At 40.3% G+C, this 12,293-nt stretch overlaps 1 protein-coding gene across 1 annotated transcript in view; it reads right to left on the reverse strand.

Moving 5' to 3' along the window:
• The window catches only part of LOC126996955 (uncharacterized), a gene marked incomplete at its 5' end in the record, with an annotated part of 103,404 nt that overhangs the window by 34,979 nt on the left and 56,132 nt on the right, over window positions 1–12,293 (reverse strand). The window contains 2 exons of the mRNA XM_050857908.1: window positions 382–563; window positions 10,301–10,427. Of these exons, the coding sequence (XP_050713865.1) occupies window positions 382–563; window positions 10,301–10,427 (309 nt within the window). The remainder of the gene's footprint in view (window positions 1–381; window positions 564–10,300; window positions 10,428–12,293) is intronic.

Consider the following 12,293-nt stretch of genomic DNA (forward strand, 5'->3'; position numbering starts at 1 on the left):
GGAGAGGAAGAGAGAGAAAAAAAAAGCGAAAGAAAGGAAAAAGAAGAAAGCTACGCCATTTACAAAGTCACTAAAAAAGAGAAACATACAAAGCCCAGTAAACCATTCAATCCATGGACCCAAGAAGAGAGAGAGAGAGAGAGAGAGAGGGAATGAAAAGGGCGAGGAATGCAGCAAATCACGCAAAAAATGAAGGAAAATAAGCAGAAAAAGAAAAAAACACATATACAGCCCAATCAGTCGCCAATATTACCCGTAGACCAAATGGCAGAAAGCGAGAAAAAGGAAGAGAAAGAAAGGTGTGCGGATTTCACCTTAAGGAGGGAGATAAATCAAGGGTACAGCTGAAGATGACGTTAAGAGCTAAGAGGTGTCACGTACCTTTGAAGTAGAGTAGCTCCTCGTGCATCTCGAAGTCAGTGCCGGGAATGTCTAGGACGCAGTCGAACAAAGTCTCTCTGTCTAGGTCGCTGTCGAAGGCCTCCACCTCCAGCGAGATGTTGTAGTAGCCGTGCTCGGGGAAGTGTTGCCGCTCTAACTTGGCGTCCTTGATAGCGTTTTTCCTGCAGCGAGAGAGAGAGAGAAGGTTGACAATGAGGTGACGTTTGAGTGGGATTAAGGAGGAACGAAGGTAAGCGTGCATAGGTAAAAATGAGAACCTGATAAAACAAATACCTAGACAGAGATCAGAAAAGGAAAAAAAGGGAACTAAAGAGAAGAAGAGATAAAAAAACAAAGTGAAGAAGACAGAATAGGAAAGGAAAGAAAAGAGGAAGGAAAGAAGGGGAGAATAAGAACCAAAGAATAAAGTACACAGTCAGGAATGGAGGCAGGAAAATGAAGTAAAAGAGAGAAAAGATAAAAAAAACAGGAAGTAAAGAAGGGAGGAGAGGAAGGGAAGGAAAGGAGGGAGAAAAGAAAAAAAAGAAAGAATACGAATCAAAGAACAGAAGTATATAGTCAGAAATGGAGGAAGGAAAAAAAGAAAGTAAGAGGGAGGAGAGATAAGAAAGGAAAGTAAAGAAGGAAGGAAAGGAAGGGAAGGAAAGGAGAGAGAAAAGAAGTCAAGAATAAGAAAGTGAGAGTATAATGTCACATAGTTAGAGATGGAAGAAGGAAAAAACAAGGAACTAAAATGAAGAAGAGATAAAAAACAGGAAGTAAGAAAGGGAGGTCGGTAAGAAGGGAAGGAAGGAAGGAGGGAGGCAAAAGGGAGCAAGAGATCGTCCAAGGGTAAGGGATGAATAGCTAAGGGGATCAAGGAGGACATAAAGGCATAATAGAAAGGGGTGTTAAAGGAAGGATTAGGGCATCGTAAGGGAAACCATTAACACACACACGCACACACACACACTAACCAACCCACAACCAATAAAAACACCCCAAACAACAATATAATGATCCAAACCACCAGAAAACGGCAATAATAACAATAATAATAATCCTAGACACGTAACCAAGCGATGATGGTAAAGAAAACGGGAGCCGGTAAGCACAAGCACGAGGGGGGAAACTATTCTATTAGAGTGCCTGGCGTCTTGTTTGCCTTCTTCCTCACATAACCTGGCGCGGAATCTCTGTTATTAAACGCTTGCCGCAATATCAAAGGTTAGGCTTCCACGCACTTACAGCCTTTCTATTTCATCCTGTGGTGGGGAAGGAGGAGGAGGAGGAGGAGGAGGAGGAATAGGAGCAGGAGGAGGAGGAGGAAGAGGAGGAGGAGGAAAAAGGAAGAGGTAGAAAAAGAAAATGAAGAGAAAAGGAGGAGGGGAAGGAAGAGGAAGAGGAGGAGGAGGAGGAGGAGGAGGACGAGGAAAAATGAAAATAAAAAAAAGGAAATGGGAGAAGCAGAGGGAGGAGGGGAAAACAAGAAAGAGCATAGTAAAGAATAAGGAAGAGGAGAGGAGAAAAGGAGGAAGGGGAGAGGAGGAGGAGGAGGAGGAGAAAAGGAGGAGAAGGAGAAAGAAAAAAAGGAAAAGGGATAAGTAGAGGAAGAGGAGCAGAGATAAGAGGGGGAAAAAGAAGAAGAAAAAAAACAGGTAAAGAATGTGGAAGAAAAGAAGAGAAAAGAGGAGGAAGAGGAGAAGGCGGAGGAGGAGGAGCAGGAAGGAAGGAGATTATAGGATTACTGTGAGGGAAGTCAGGAAATTATTTAAAAGAAAGAGCAAGCGAGGAAAAAAAAGATTTGAGGTGAAAATTAAGACCAAAATGTTTCTAAGGAGAGGAAAATAGAAATTCCGAGCGGGTGAAATGAATTTAAGAGCGGAAGGAACGCAAATTGAATAATGGAGCGAAATAGGCGGCGTTGAGAGGGGTCAGGAGATATGCGAGTTTAGAAGAAAAGGAAAGTAGGACAAAATGAAGGCTCTTAAGAAATAAAAAGAAATGAAAAAACAAGGTTGGACGTAGATATAAAGAGTGACGTAATGGAGTTAGATTACCTTGAAAGGAGACAAAAGATACTGTGTTAAAGGAAAGGAAAGGAGAAAAAATGAAGGCTCTTGAATGAAATAAAAGATATGAGAGAAAAAAGTTAGACGTAGCTTAAAAAAATATATAATGGAGTGAAATGGTTAGGTTGAGAGGTCGGAAGATATGCAGGTATAAAAAAAGGGAGAAAAAATAGAGGCTTTTGAATGAAATAAAAGAAATGAGAGAAAAAAGACGTGCCTAAAAAAGATAAGGTACAAAAAATATGGAGGAGTATAAAAAAAAAGGAGAAAAAATAAAACTCTTGAATGCAATAAAAGAAATGTGAAAAGAAGTTAAAGGCAGCTAAAAATAAGTGACGTAATGGAGTGAAATAATTGAATAGGTACAAAAAATATGGACGTTTATGAAAAAGAAAATGGAAAGGAGAAAAAAATGAAGGGTTTTGAATGGAATAGAAGTAAAGTGAAAGAAAGTTTGACGTTGATATAAAAAAATGACAAAATGAAGTGAAATAAGTGTCTTTGAGAGGTCAAAAGATAAGCAGATTCATAAAAAAAGAAAGGAGAAAAAAATGGAGGCCCTTAGAAATAAAAGAAATGAGGGGAAAAATGTTTGACATGCTGAGTTAAAACTGACATAATGGAGTGAAACAGTTGCCTTAAAAATGTAGGCTTTTGAATTATATAAAGAGAAAAAAAAGTTTGACGTAAGTAAGAAAAGACTGACATAATGGAGTGAAATAGTTCCCTTGAGAGGGTGGAAGATATGCAAGTTTATAAAAATAGAAAAGGAGAAAAAATAATGAAGACTTTTGAATTAAATAGATAAGAGAAAAAAGTTTGACGTGATTAAGAAAATAAAAACTGACATAATGGAGAGAAATGGTTGCTTTAAGAGGTCAAAAGATACGCAGATTTATAAGAGAGGAAAGAAGAAAAAAATTAAGGCTTTTGAAAATTATAAAAAAAAGGAAAAAAGTTTGACGTGTATCCGAAAAACTGACATAATGGCGTGAAACAGCTGCTTTAAGAGGTCAAAAGATACGCAGATATATGAAAGAGTAAAGGAGAAAAAATGAAGGCTCTTGCAAATTATAAAAAAAAGAAAACGAGGAAAAAAGTTTGACGTCTATCCGAAAAACTGCCCTAATGGAGTGAAATAGTTGCTTTAAGAGGTCAAACGATACGGAGATATATAAAAGAGGAAAGGAGAAAACAAAATGAAGGCACTTGAAAATTATGAAAAAAAACGAAGAAATAAAGTTTGACGTAGCCTTAAAAAATGACAATGTAATGAAATAGTTGCTTTATATATCTCACGAAAGCAAAAGTAAGAGAAAAAAATTGTTAGAAAGTAAGACAAATAATGAAGAGGTCAAACATATCCAGGTAAATAAATAAGAAAAGAGAATTAAAGGCGTAAGCTCAGGTGAGGAAATATGATTTGTAAATATTTTCTTCCCCTCTCGGTCTTGGACACCTTGGAGGGGGCAGAGTATCAGGTCACGTCGCAAAATATAAATGGATTACGAGTCTCTCTCTCTCGATCTTAAAGCAGGGAAAATAAGTGTTTTTCTTTTAATCTTTTTTTTTATCATTCAATCTGAGAGAGAGAGAGAGAGAGAGAGAGAGAGAGAGAGAGAGAGAGAGAGAGAGAGAGAGAGAGAGAGAGAGAGAGAGAGAGAGAGAGAGAGAGAGAGAGAGAGAGAGAGAGTGTTACGTTGTTCATGGCCCCAGAAGGCACATTATAAACACCACCACCACCTACCGCCCCCACCCCCCACCCACCACCACCACCACCACCTCTAGCCCTTCTGCCGCCGAGGGATTAATGTTTCTGTTGCGGAGTCAATTAAACTTTTGCCAGGCTCAGAATTTCAGTAGCAAGCTCGCGGCGGGCCAAACCCCAAAAACTCCCCGCCACAATTACAAGTTGCATTCACGGTATTATTTGGCGGGGCAGTTAGTTTCCGAGTCTGTTTTCAGCTTGTCTTGGCGGCCCGGGAAGTGGCGAAGGCAGCGACGGGAGCGGTGGAGAAGGCAAGTTATATAGAGGAAGGAAGAGCAAACTGCATCTGATTCACCCCAACGCAAGAAGTATAGAAGTGGGGGAGAGAGAGAGAGAGAGTTTCCGTTGTCTGTGTGTGTGTGTGTGTGTGTGTGTGTGTGTGTGTGTGTAAAGTTAGCAGTGAGTGAGTGAGTGTTTGTTTGTCTTGCGTTGAAGTTTGAGAAGTTTTGTGCAAGAAGAATAGTTAGGGAGGGAAGGAAAGGGCCCATAGACGAGAGAGCGAAAGCGAGAGAGAGAGAGAGAGAGAGAGAGAGAGAGAGAGAGAGAGAGAGAATATATCTTGGTCTGCCTTGCTCCGGTTATGGATTATAGATTATTAGTCTTCCACTGACCACCGTGCCTTTGTTTTCTCTCTCTCTCTGTCTCATTCTGCTGCTCCACTTGATTAACCTGAATATTCTCTCGTGTGTGTGTGTGTGTGTGTGTGTGTGTGTGTGTGTGTGTGTGAGTGGATATTAAAAGTCATACTCATTCAGATCCTTTTGTAATATTTGTAAGCGTCACTTCGTTCTGTGTTTTTATTACTCTCCGCTGTGTCGATGTATATGAGAGAGAGAGAGAGAGAGAGAGAGAGAGAGAGAGAGAGAGAGAGAGAGAGAGAGAGAGAGAGAGAGAGAGAGAGAGAGAGAGAATGGAGATAACATAGATTACAACGAGCAGAACAATGATTACTCACTCTCTCTCCATCTATATATCTATCTATCTCTATCTATCTTATTCATTCATTCAATCAGCGTTCGCTTCGCTGGTAACTCACGCACTCACTCCATCCCTCATTTCCTACCCTCCCTCTCACCCTCCCTCCCTCTCTTCTTTCCCTCCCTCCCTCCCACTCATGCTCCATCGCTCACTCACTCACTGGAACCACCACGCGGGCTCGCCATACACAATTGAAGCTTGTGAAATTCATGAAATCGACGTCGGAGTTAATAAATCCACAACTACACTGTCGCTACACGGTGTGGGATTGCATCCATTCAGGCCACTCCCTATAACGCACGGCAAAGGGCATGAAAAAGAGGCACATCGGGACGAAACAGGGAATTGCAACCTTTAGGCTTTTGTTTGTGGAGGTCAGTGAACGATGCCTCTTCCTCTCTCAGGTAAACGGATTAATTAATTGACAGGTAAAGATAGGTTAGGTAAATCAATAACATGGATGGAGGTAAAGGAGAAAGACTGTCGAGAGCCTTTGTGGTAATAATGTTTGGTCTACCTTTCCTCTCAGGTGAAAAGACTGCTCATTTTATTGGACTGGTTAGGTTAAGTTAGGTTAGGTTAGGTCGGGTTGGGTTTGGATGGGTATAGGATTGAGTTGACTTGAGTTTTGTTTGGGTTGGGTTGAATTGTGAAAGGTTAGGTTGGGTTGGGCAGGTTAGGTTAGGTTAGGTTAGGTTAGGTCGGGTTGGGTTTGGTTTGGTTGGGTCGGGTAGGGTTGGGATGGGATGGGTATAGGGGTTGGGTTGAGTTGAGTTTTGGTTGGGTTGAATTGTGTTAGGTTAGGTTAGGACACGTTATGTAACCCGCAAAGAAGTAGAAGGTTATCCATTGTCTCTCTCGTAGTAATATATGTTTAACTTTCTTCTTCGTGTTTCAGTAATATTGGAAAGTACAGATAAACACTAACTCAATCCGCTGTGTCTTATGCGCAATATACGTTCACTCTTTCCTTCTCCACCGTAAAATTATGGATAAAAAAATAGGAACGGGAGACAGTAGCTCAATCCCTTGTTTTTGATCGACAGTATGAGTCTTCCCTTTCCTCGTCTTCGGTCCAAACATGAGATAAAATTGTACCGTAACCTGAGCCGCTTTATCTTCCTCCAATGTGAAAACAGAGAGGAAAGGGAAAAAAAAAAAACAGTAGCATGATTTTTATTTTTAAAGTTTAATCTTTGTGCTGTCTCTCTTCTTTACCGTAACCTCACTCTCTCCCTCCCTCTCACCCTCTCTCTCACTCTTCCATTCCTTCCTCCATTTTTTCTTCAATTTTTTTAAGTGTAACCTTTGTCCTGTCTTTCTCATTCTCCCTCGTTTCTGTCGTACCTCACTCACACTCTCTTTCCCTCGCTCCCTCCCACCCTCTCTCTCACTCTACCGCTCCTTCCTCTATTTCTTCTTCCATTCCCACCGTCACGCACCTGCCATGCCCCTCTGCAAGACCCTAATTGTATTCCTTTCGTGACTGACGTGTTCCGGACTCCTCTACTCACTGTTTTGTCGCCTTAGTTCTTCATTTTTCGTGTCCAAGTGTCCAAGTGTGTGTGTGTGTGTGTGTGGGGCGTGTGTATGACATGACTGTTTGTGTATGTATAAGTTCATCTACATATTGCTCGGTCATTTATCTTCATTTACTAATTAGAATGAATGTGTGTTCGTGTGTGTGTGTGTGTGTGTGTGTGTGTGTGTGTGTGTGTGTGTGTGTGTGTGTGTGTGTGTGTGTGTGTGTGTGTGTGTGTGTGTGTGTGTGAAAATGTTTTATCAACCTGCCTGTCTCTCAGTGTATCTATCTATCTATCTATCTATCTATCTATCTATCTATTTATCTATCTATCTATCTCTCTATCTATCTCTACCTATCTTTCTTTTATTAGTCTTTGTCTACGTATGAATAAACTTTCTTTCATTTAAATTCAGTCAACTTTAAAATATTCCTCTGTAGCCACCTGTTCGCATATTATATTATCTCTCTCTCTCTCTCTCTCTCTCTCTCTCTCTCACCCTCGCGTGGAAACCTTTTACAGAGGGTTGCGTGAGGTGAGTGTCACGTTCTTGGTTCGGAAAAGCCTCTTGTAACATTCTGGTTCCCGTCCTTGGTGATGGCACGGATCGTAACTTCTGTAATAACTTAATATATCGTTCCCTTCGTGTGTTTGTGGGGTTTGCAACTGACTTCCTTATACTGCTATGCTATTATTGTTTGCTTTAGTCTTCATCATTGTTGTTGTTACTATTGTTGTTGTTGTTTTGGCATATGCAGTTGTGATTTTGGGTGCAGAAGTAGTAGTTTTAGTAGTCATAGTTGTAGATGTATTATTATTATTATCATTATTATTATTAGTAGTAGTAGTAGGAGTAGTAGTAGTAGTAGTAGTAGTAGTAGTAGCATAAGTAGAAGCAGTAAACGAAGTAGTAGTAGTAGAAGCTGTGGTATAGTGGAGGTGTTAGAAGTAGAAATAGTAATAGTATTAGTAGTATTAGTAGTAGTATCAGTTGCCATTTATATATACTTTTTAATCTTTCTCATTCTACAAACAATTACATCAGCGCGCGGGAGCCAAACAAACATATATTTTATTTTTCGAATCACTGTTCCAAAACGCGGCCACATATTTCCTAATCAGTTTGTGGTAATCTGATTAATTACTCCACAATAACACTGCGTCATGCTATGTGGATAATAAATAGTTAAAATGTAAATGATTTATATGGCATTTTCCACATATTAATCTCTTTACCCCGCACGCACACAAACACGCAAAAAAAGAAACATTGCATTCATTTGTCAATTTATGTATTCTACGATCTATGCATATTTATCTATTGTTATGTTACGTATTTACTGCCTTTTTTTTGTATATGAATTTTTCTGCCGCTTTATCTAATCTATTTTCGCATTCACCGTCATTTTTATTTGTATTTAACGATCTATATATTACCGTCTATCTCCTGTTTCGTCATTTATTCACTGCAATTTCTCTTATATGAATCTCTATGTCGCTTTATGTTATCTATTATCATCTCATCATTCGCATTCATCCTCATTTCTGTTTCTATTTAACTATCTATCTAAATTTGTCTATCTTCTGTTTCGTTGTATATCCACTTCCATTTCTCTTATATGAATCTCTCTGTCGATATATTTCATCTGTTTTCTCCTTCGCCTCTAATACCACTTGACGTCCCTTCCATCAGCACAAATTGCTCACCGCCTTATTTTCCTTCTATAATATCTAACACCCTTCCCGCCATTCATTGTCAAAATTGCATAAATGTTATTCACTAATTAATTTCTCGCTCCCCTTCCGCATGTTGTCCTCCTCCTCCTCCTCCTCCTCCTCTTCCTCCTCTTCTTCATCTTCTTCTTCCTCCTCCTCCCCGTTCTTCGCTGCCTGCTGCGTGCATTTCATATTTCAATCTCTTAATTTTTTTTCCCTTCCCACCTTCCTCTAGTTACTTGTATATCATGTTTCCTGAGCACATTTGATTTGGGAGTCGTGTTCGTATTGCTTTTTGTTATTTTTTTATCCGTTCTCTCTTTTTTTCTCCTTTTTTCTTGTTTATTTTTACCTGCCCGTTTCCTTTTTTCATTCTTATATTTCAGGTGTTACAAGTTTTTTTTTAATTCTAACACTCACTTCTTCCTCTCTTTGTTAACTGATTTTTTTTTCCACTATTTTCTTTATCTTTTATTTTACCTTTTCGTTTTCTATTTTTCATCCTCGTATTCCATTATAAGTTCTTCAATTTTAACATTCACTTTTTTCTCTCTTTTTCCTAACCGAGTTATTGCTAAGCTTTCTTTCTCTTTTATTTCATCTTCTAGCTTCCATTTTTATCTTCAAATTCCAGGTATTACAACTTCTTAAATCCTAACTCACTTTTTTCTCTCTTTTTTCCTAACCGAGTTTTTGCAATATTTTCTTTCTCGCTTATTTCATTTTTTAGTTTCCATTTTCAGCTTCATAATTATTTCAGGTATTTCAACTTATTAAATGCTAACGTTCACTTTTTCTCTTTGTTACTCGAGTTTTCCCAGTCTATCCTATTACTTCACCTCGTTCTCTCGTTCTCTCGTTCTCGTTCTTTATTACTTCTTAAATAATAACATTCCAATTTTCTCTCTTCTTTAAACGAATTTTTCCACTTCTCTTTCATTCACTTTGGTTTTCCTCACGTCATATGAACGCCTCTCTCTCTCCCTCTTGTTCTTTCCTTCTTCCTTTCTCTCTCCCAAAACCTCCACCTCCTCGTCCGCCCTTCCACACTCCTTCCTGCTTCTTCACACCGCTTCTTCCTTTCCTTCCGCTTCCCCTGCACTTCCTCACCTCCTTCCCAGCCTCTTCCTCTTCCTCTTCCTCCCTTCATGTTTACTTTAACAAATCCTGCTATCCCTCTCTCTTTCTCTCGACTCTCTTTTTCTCCTTCTTTTTTTTATTTCGCTCACATCGTCTCTATTTTGTGTTTGTTATTTTTTCTATCTTCTTCCTCTTTTTTCCCTTCACTAAAATCTTCCTTCCCTTTTTCTTCATTTCCTCAGCTTGTTCTTAATCTCTCGTTTTTTTATTATTTTCCTTTCTTTACCTTTCAATCTTTATGTCCCTCCCTGCATATTCAAATTACGTTATTCTTCCCTTCTCTTTCCTTCCCTTTCTTTCCACTATTTTTACTCTTTACACCCATAATTTTTCTCTTTTCCTATTTTTCTCCTCTTCCATCTCCATCTCTCCCTCCCCTTTTCATCTCCTCTCACTTTCCTTTTCTTTCATATACTCCCATTGCTCTCTTTCAAATCCTTTTCCCCTTTGATTTTCCTATTATAATTTTTCCTTTTTTTAACCCCATATCTCTCTCCTGCCCACTTGTTTTCCTTTTAATTCTACGGCCCCTGTGTCTCAAATCTTCCGGCTACACAACAAATTTTTCTCTTCTCTCTTCCCTACTTCTATATTTCCTCCCTTAGTAACTATGTATTCCTCTTTCCCCACTCATTTTCCTCTTCCCTCTTCTTTTTTTCTTCTTAACTCCACATTTCTCTCTTTTTAACCCATTTCCCTCAATATTCTACTCTCGCTCTTACCTGGCTGAAGACGAACTCCTGAAGAGGGCCATATTGGGCATTGGAAAGACTCCTCCCGCCTTGCAGGTTATCACTACGAGGTCGTCCCGCGGCTTGGAGTACGTCAGGGTCATGTCCGAGGGCGGGGCTGCGGGAGGGAGGAGAGAGAGGCGTTAGGTGAGAAGACAAGGGCGTGAGGGAGGTAAGCGGGAGGGAGGGATGGAAGAGGGAAGGAGGGAGAAGAGGAAGATTGTGAGAGGCGTAAGGTGAAGAGAAAACGAGGGTAGAAGGGAGTGAGATAAGAGGTAGGGTGGGAGAAGAGGGAGGAAGGGAGGGAGAAGAGAGAGGGAGGGAGGAGGGAGAGAAGAGGGAGGGAGAGATTCGTACTTGACTAAACTGTGGGTGATTGTTATGATGCTGATGGTGGTGGTGGTGGTGGTGATGGTGGTGGTGGTGGTGGTAGTAAACGTAGTAACTATTAAAGGTAGAAATAAAAAGTACAATTCGAAACCTTTAAAAATCAAACCAAAACAAACAAAACAAATTAAAATAACCACTGAAATATTACTGGAAAATTGAAGAATACATACAAGTAATACAGACGTAGGATAGATAGATAGATAGAGAGAAAAATACATACATACATAGTACATATATACACCCAAACACACAGACAGACACTACGAGAAAATGCAGCATCCAAGGTGTAGTATTTCTTCATCTTCAATCTTCTCATCTTGCGCGGTTATCTCGCATGCCTGACCTCTCTTGACCTTGGCCCGGCGTCTCGGCTTTCCTGACCCCACCTGACCCCTCTCGTGACACCACTTGACGCCGCCCGGACCTTGCATCCCCTCCCCCCCCCCCCCCGGCCCTCCCGATCTAATGGGCCTCTTATATCACACTTACGTTACAGTCCCAAGTTTGTGTTGACGATATCTTGATTATGAGGGGGGGTAACGGGCGTGTCGACTCTCTCTCTCTCTATCTGTGTCTCTGTGTCTGTCTGTCTGTCTGTCTGTCTCTCTCCTTTTCCCTTTTTCTTTTTTACATTTAATTTTAGTGGAGGAGGAGTAGGAGGAGGAGAATGAAGAGGAGGAAAAGGAGGAGGTAGAGGAGGAAGAGGAGCAAATGTGTTGGAAAGGAATGACGGTTGAGGATCAAATACCGAGGAATTGAAGAAAACGAAGGAGGAGGAGGAGGAGGAAGAGGAGGAGGAGGGAGGAGGAGGAGGAGGAGGAAAAGGAGAAGGAGGAGGAGGGGGATAAAGTAGATTTCAAAGAAGCGATAGGAGAGTACATACCAAGTGGAGAAGGATAACTAGCGAAGGAGGAGGAGGAGGAGGAGGAGGAGGAGAAGGAGGAGAACAGACACTCACACATCCCCCCTCCCTCCCACCACTTGACACACTCCACAAGCACATCCTTTCAAGTTAGGAAGAGGGGAAGGGAAGAGGGAAGGGGGAAGGTGAGATGGGGAGAAGGAGAGAGAGAGTGAGAGAAAGAGAAATCTATTGGAGTAATATATAAATAGATCAAGGACTTAGGAAGATAAACACTACCTATTATTATTATTATTATTATTATTATTATTATTATTATTATTATTATTTGTTATCAGTTTACTTTCATTGTTGCTCATATTACCTAATCAACTTCATTAATTTAATTTGATAGATTAAAATTTCATGTAGCATATTACTCATTTGGGGTGGCCTCGTAATGGATATAAATGATACTCTCTCTCTCTCTCTCTCTCTCTCTCTCTCTCTCTCTCAAGAGCACACCACCTCTTCATTACTTGACAAATAGCTCATCTTTCTGCGTGCCAGTGTGTGTGTGTGTGTGTGTGTGAGAGAGAGAGAGAGAGAGAGAGAGAGAGAGAGAGAGAGAGAGAGAGAGAGAGAGAGAGAGAGAGAGAGAGAGAGAGAGAGAGAGAGAGAGAGAGAGAGAGAGAGAGAGAGAGAGAGAGAGAGAGAGAGAGAGAGAGAGAGTATAAAAACGTGATGAATCTA

The sequence above is a fragment of the Eriocheir sinensis genome, chromosome 11 (assembly GCF_024679095.1).
Source record: "Eriocheir sinensis breed Jianghai 21 chromosome 11, ASM2467909v1, whole genome shotgun sequence".
NCBI classification, from domain to species: domain Eukaryota; kingdom Metazoa; phylum Arthropoda; class Malacostraca; order Decapoda; family Varunidae; genus Eriocheir; species Eriocheir sinensis.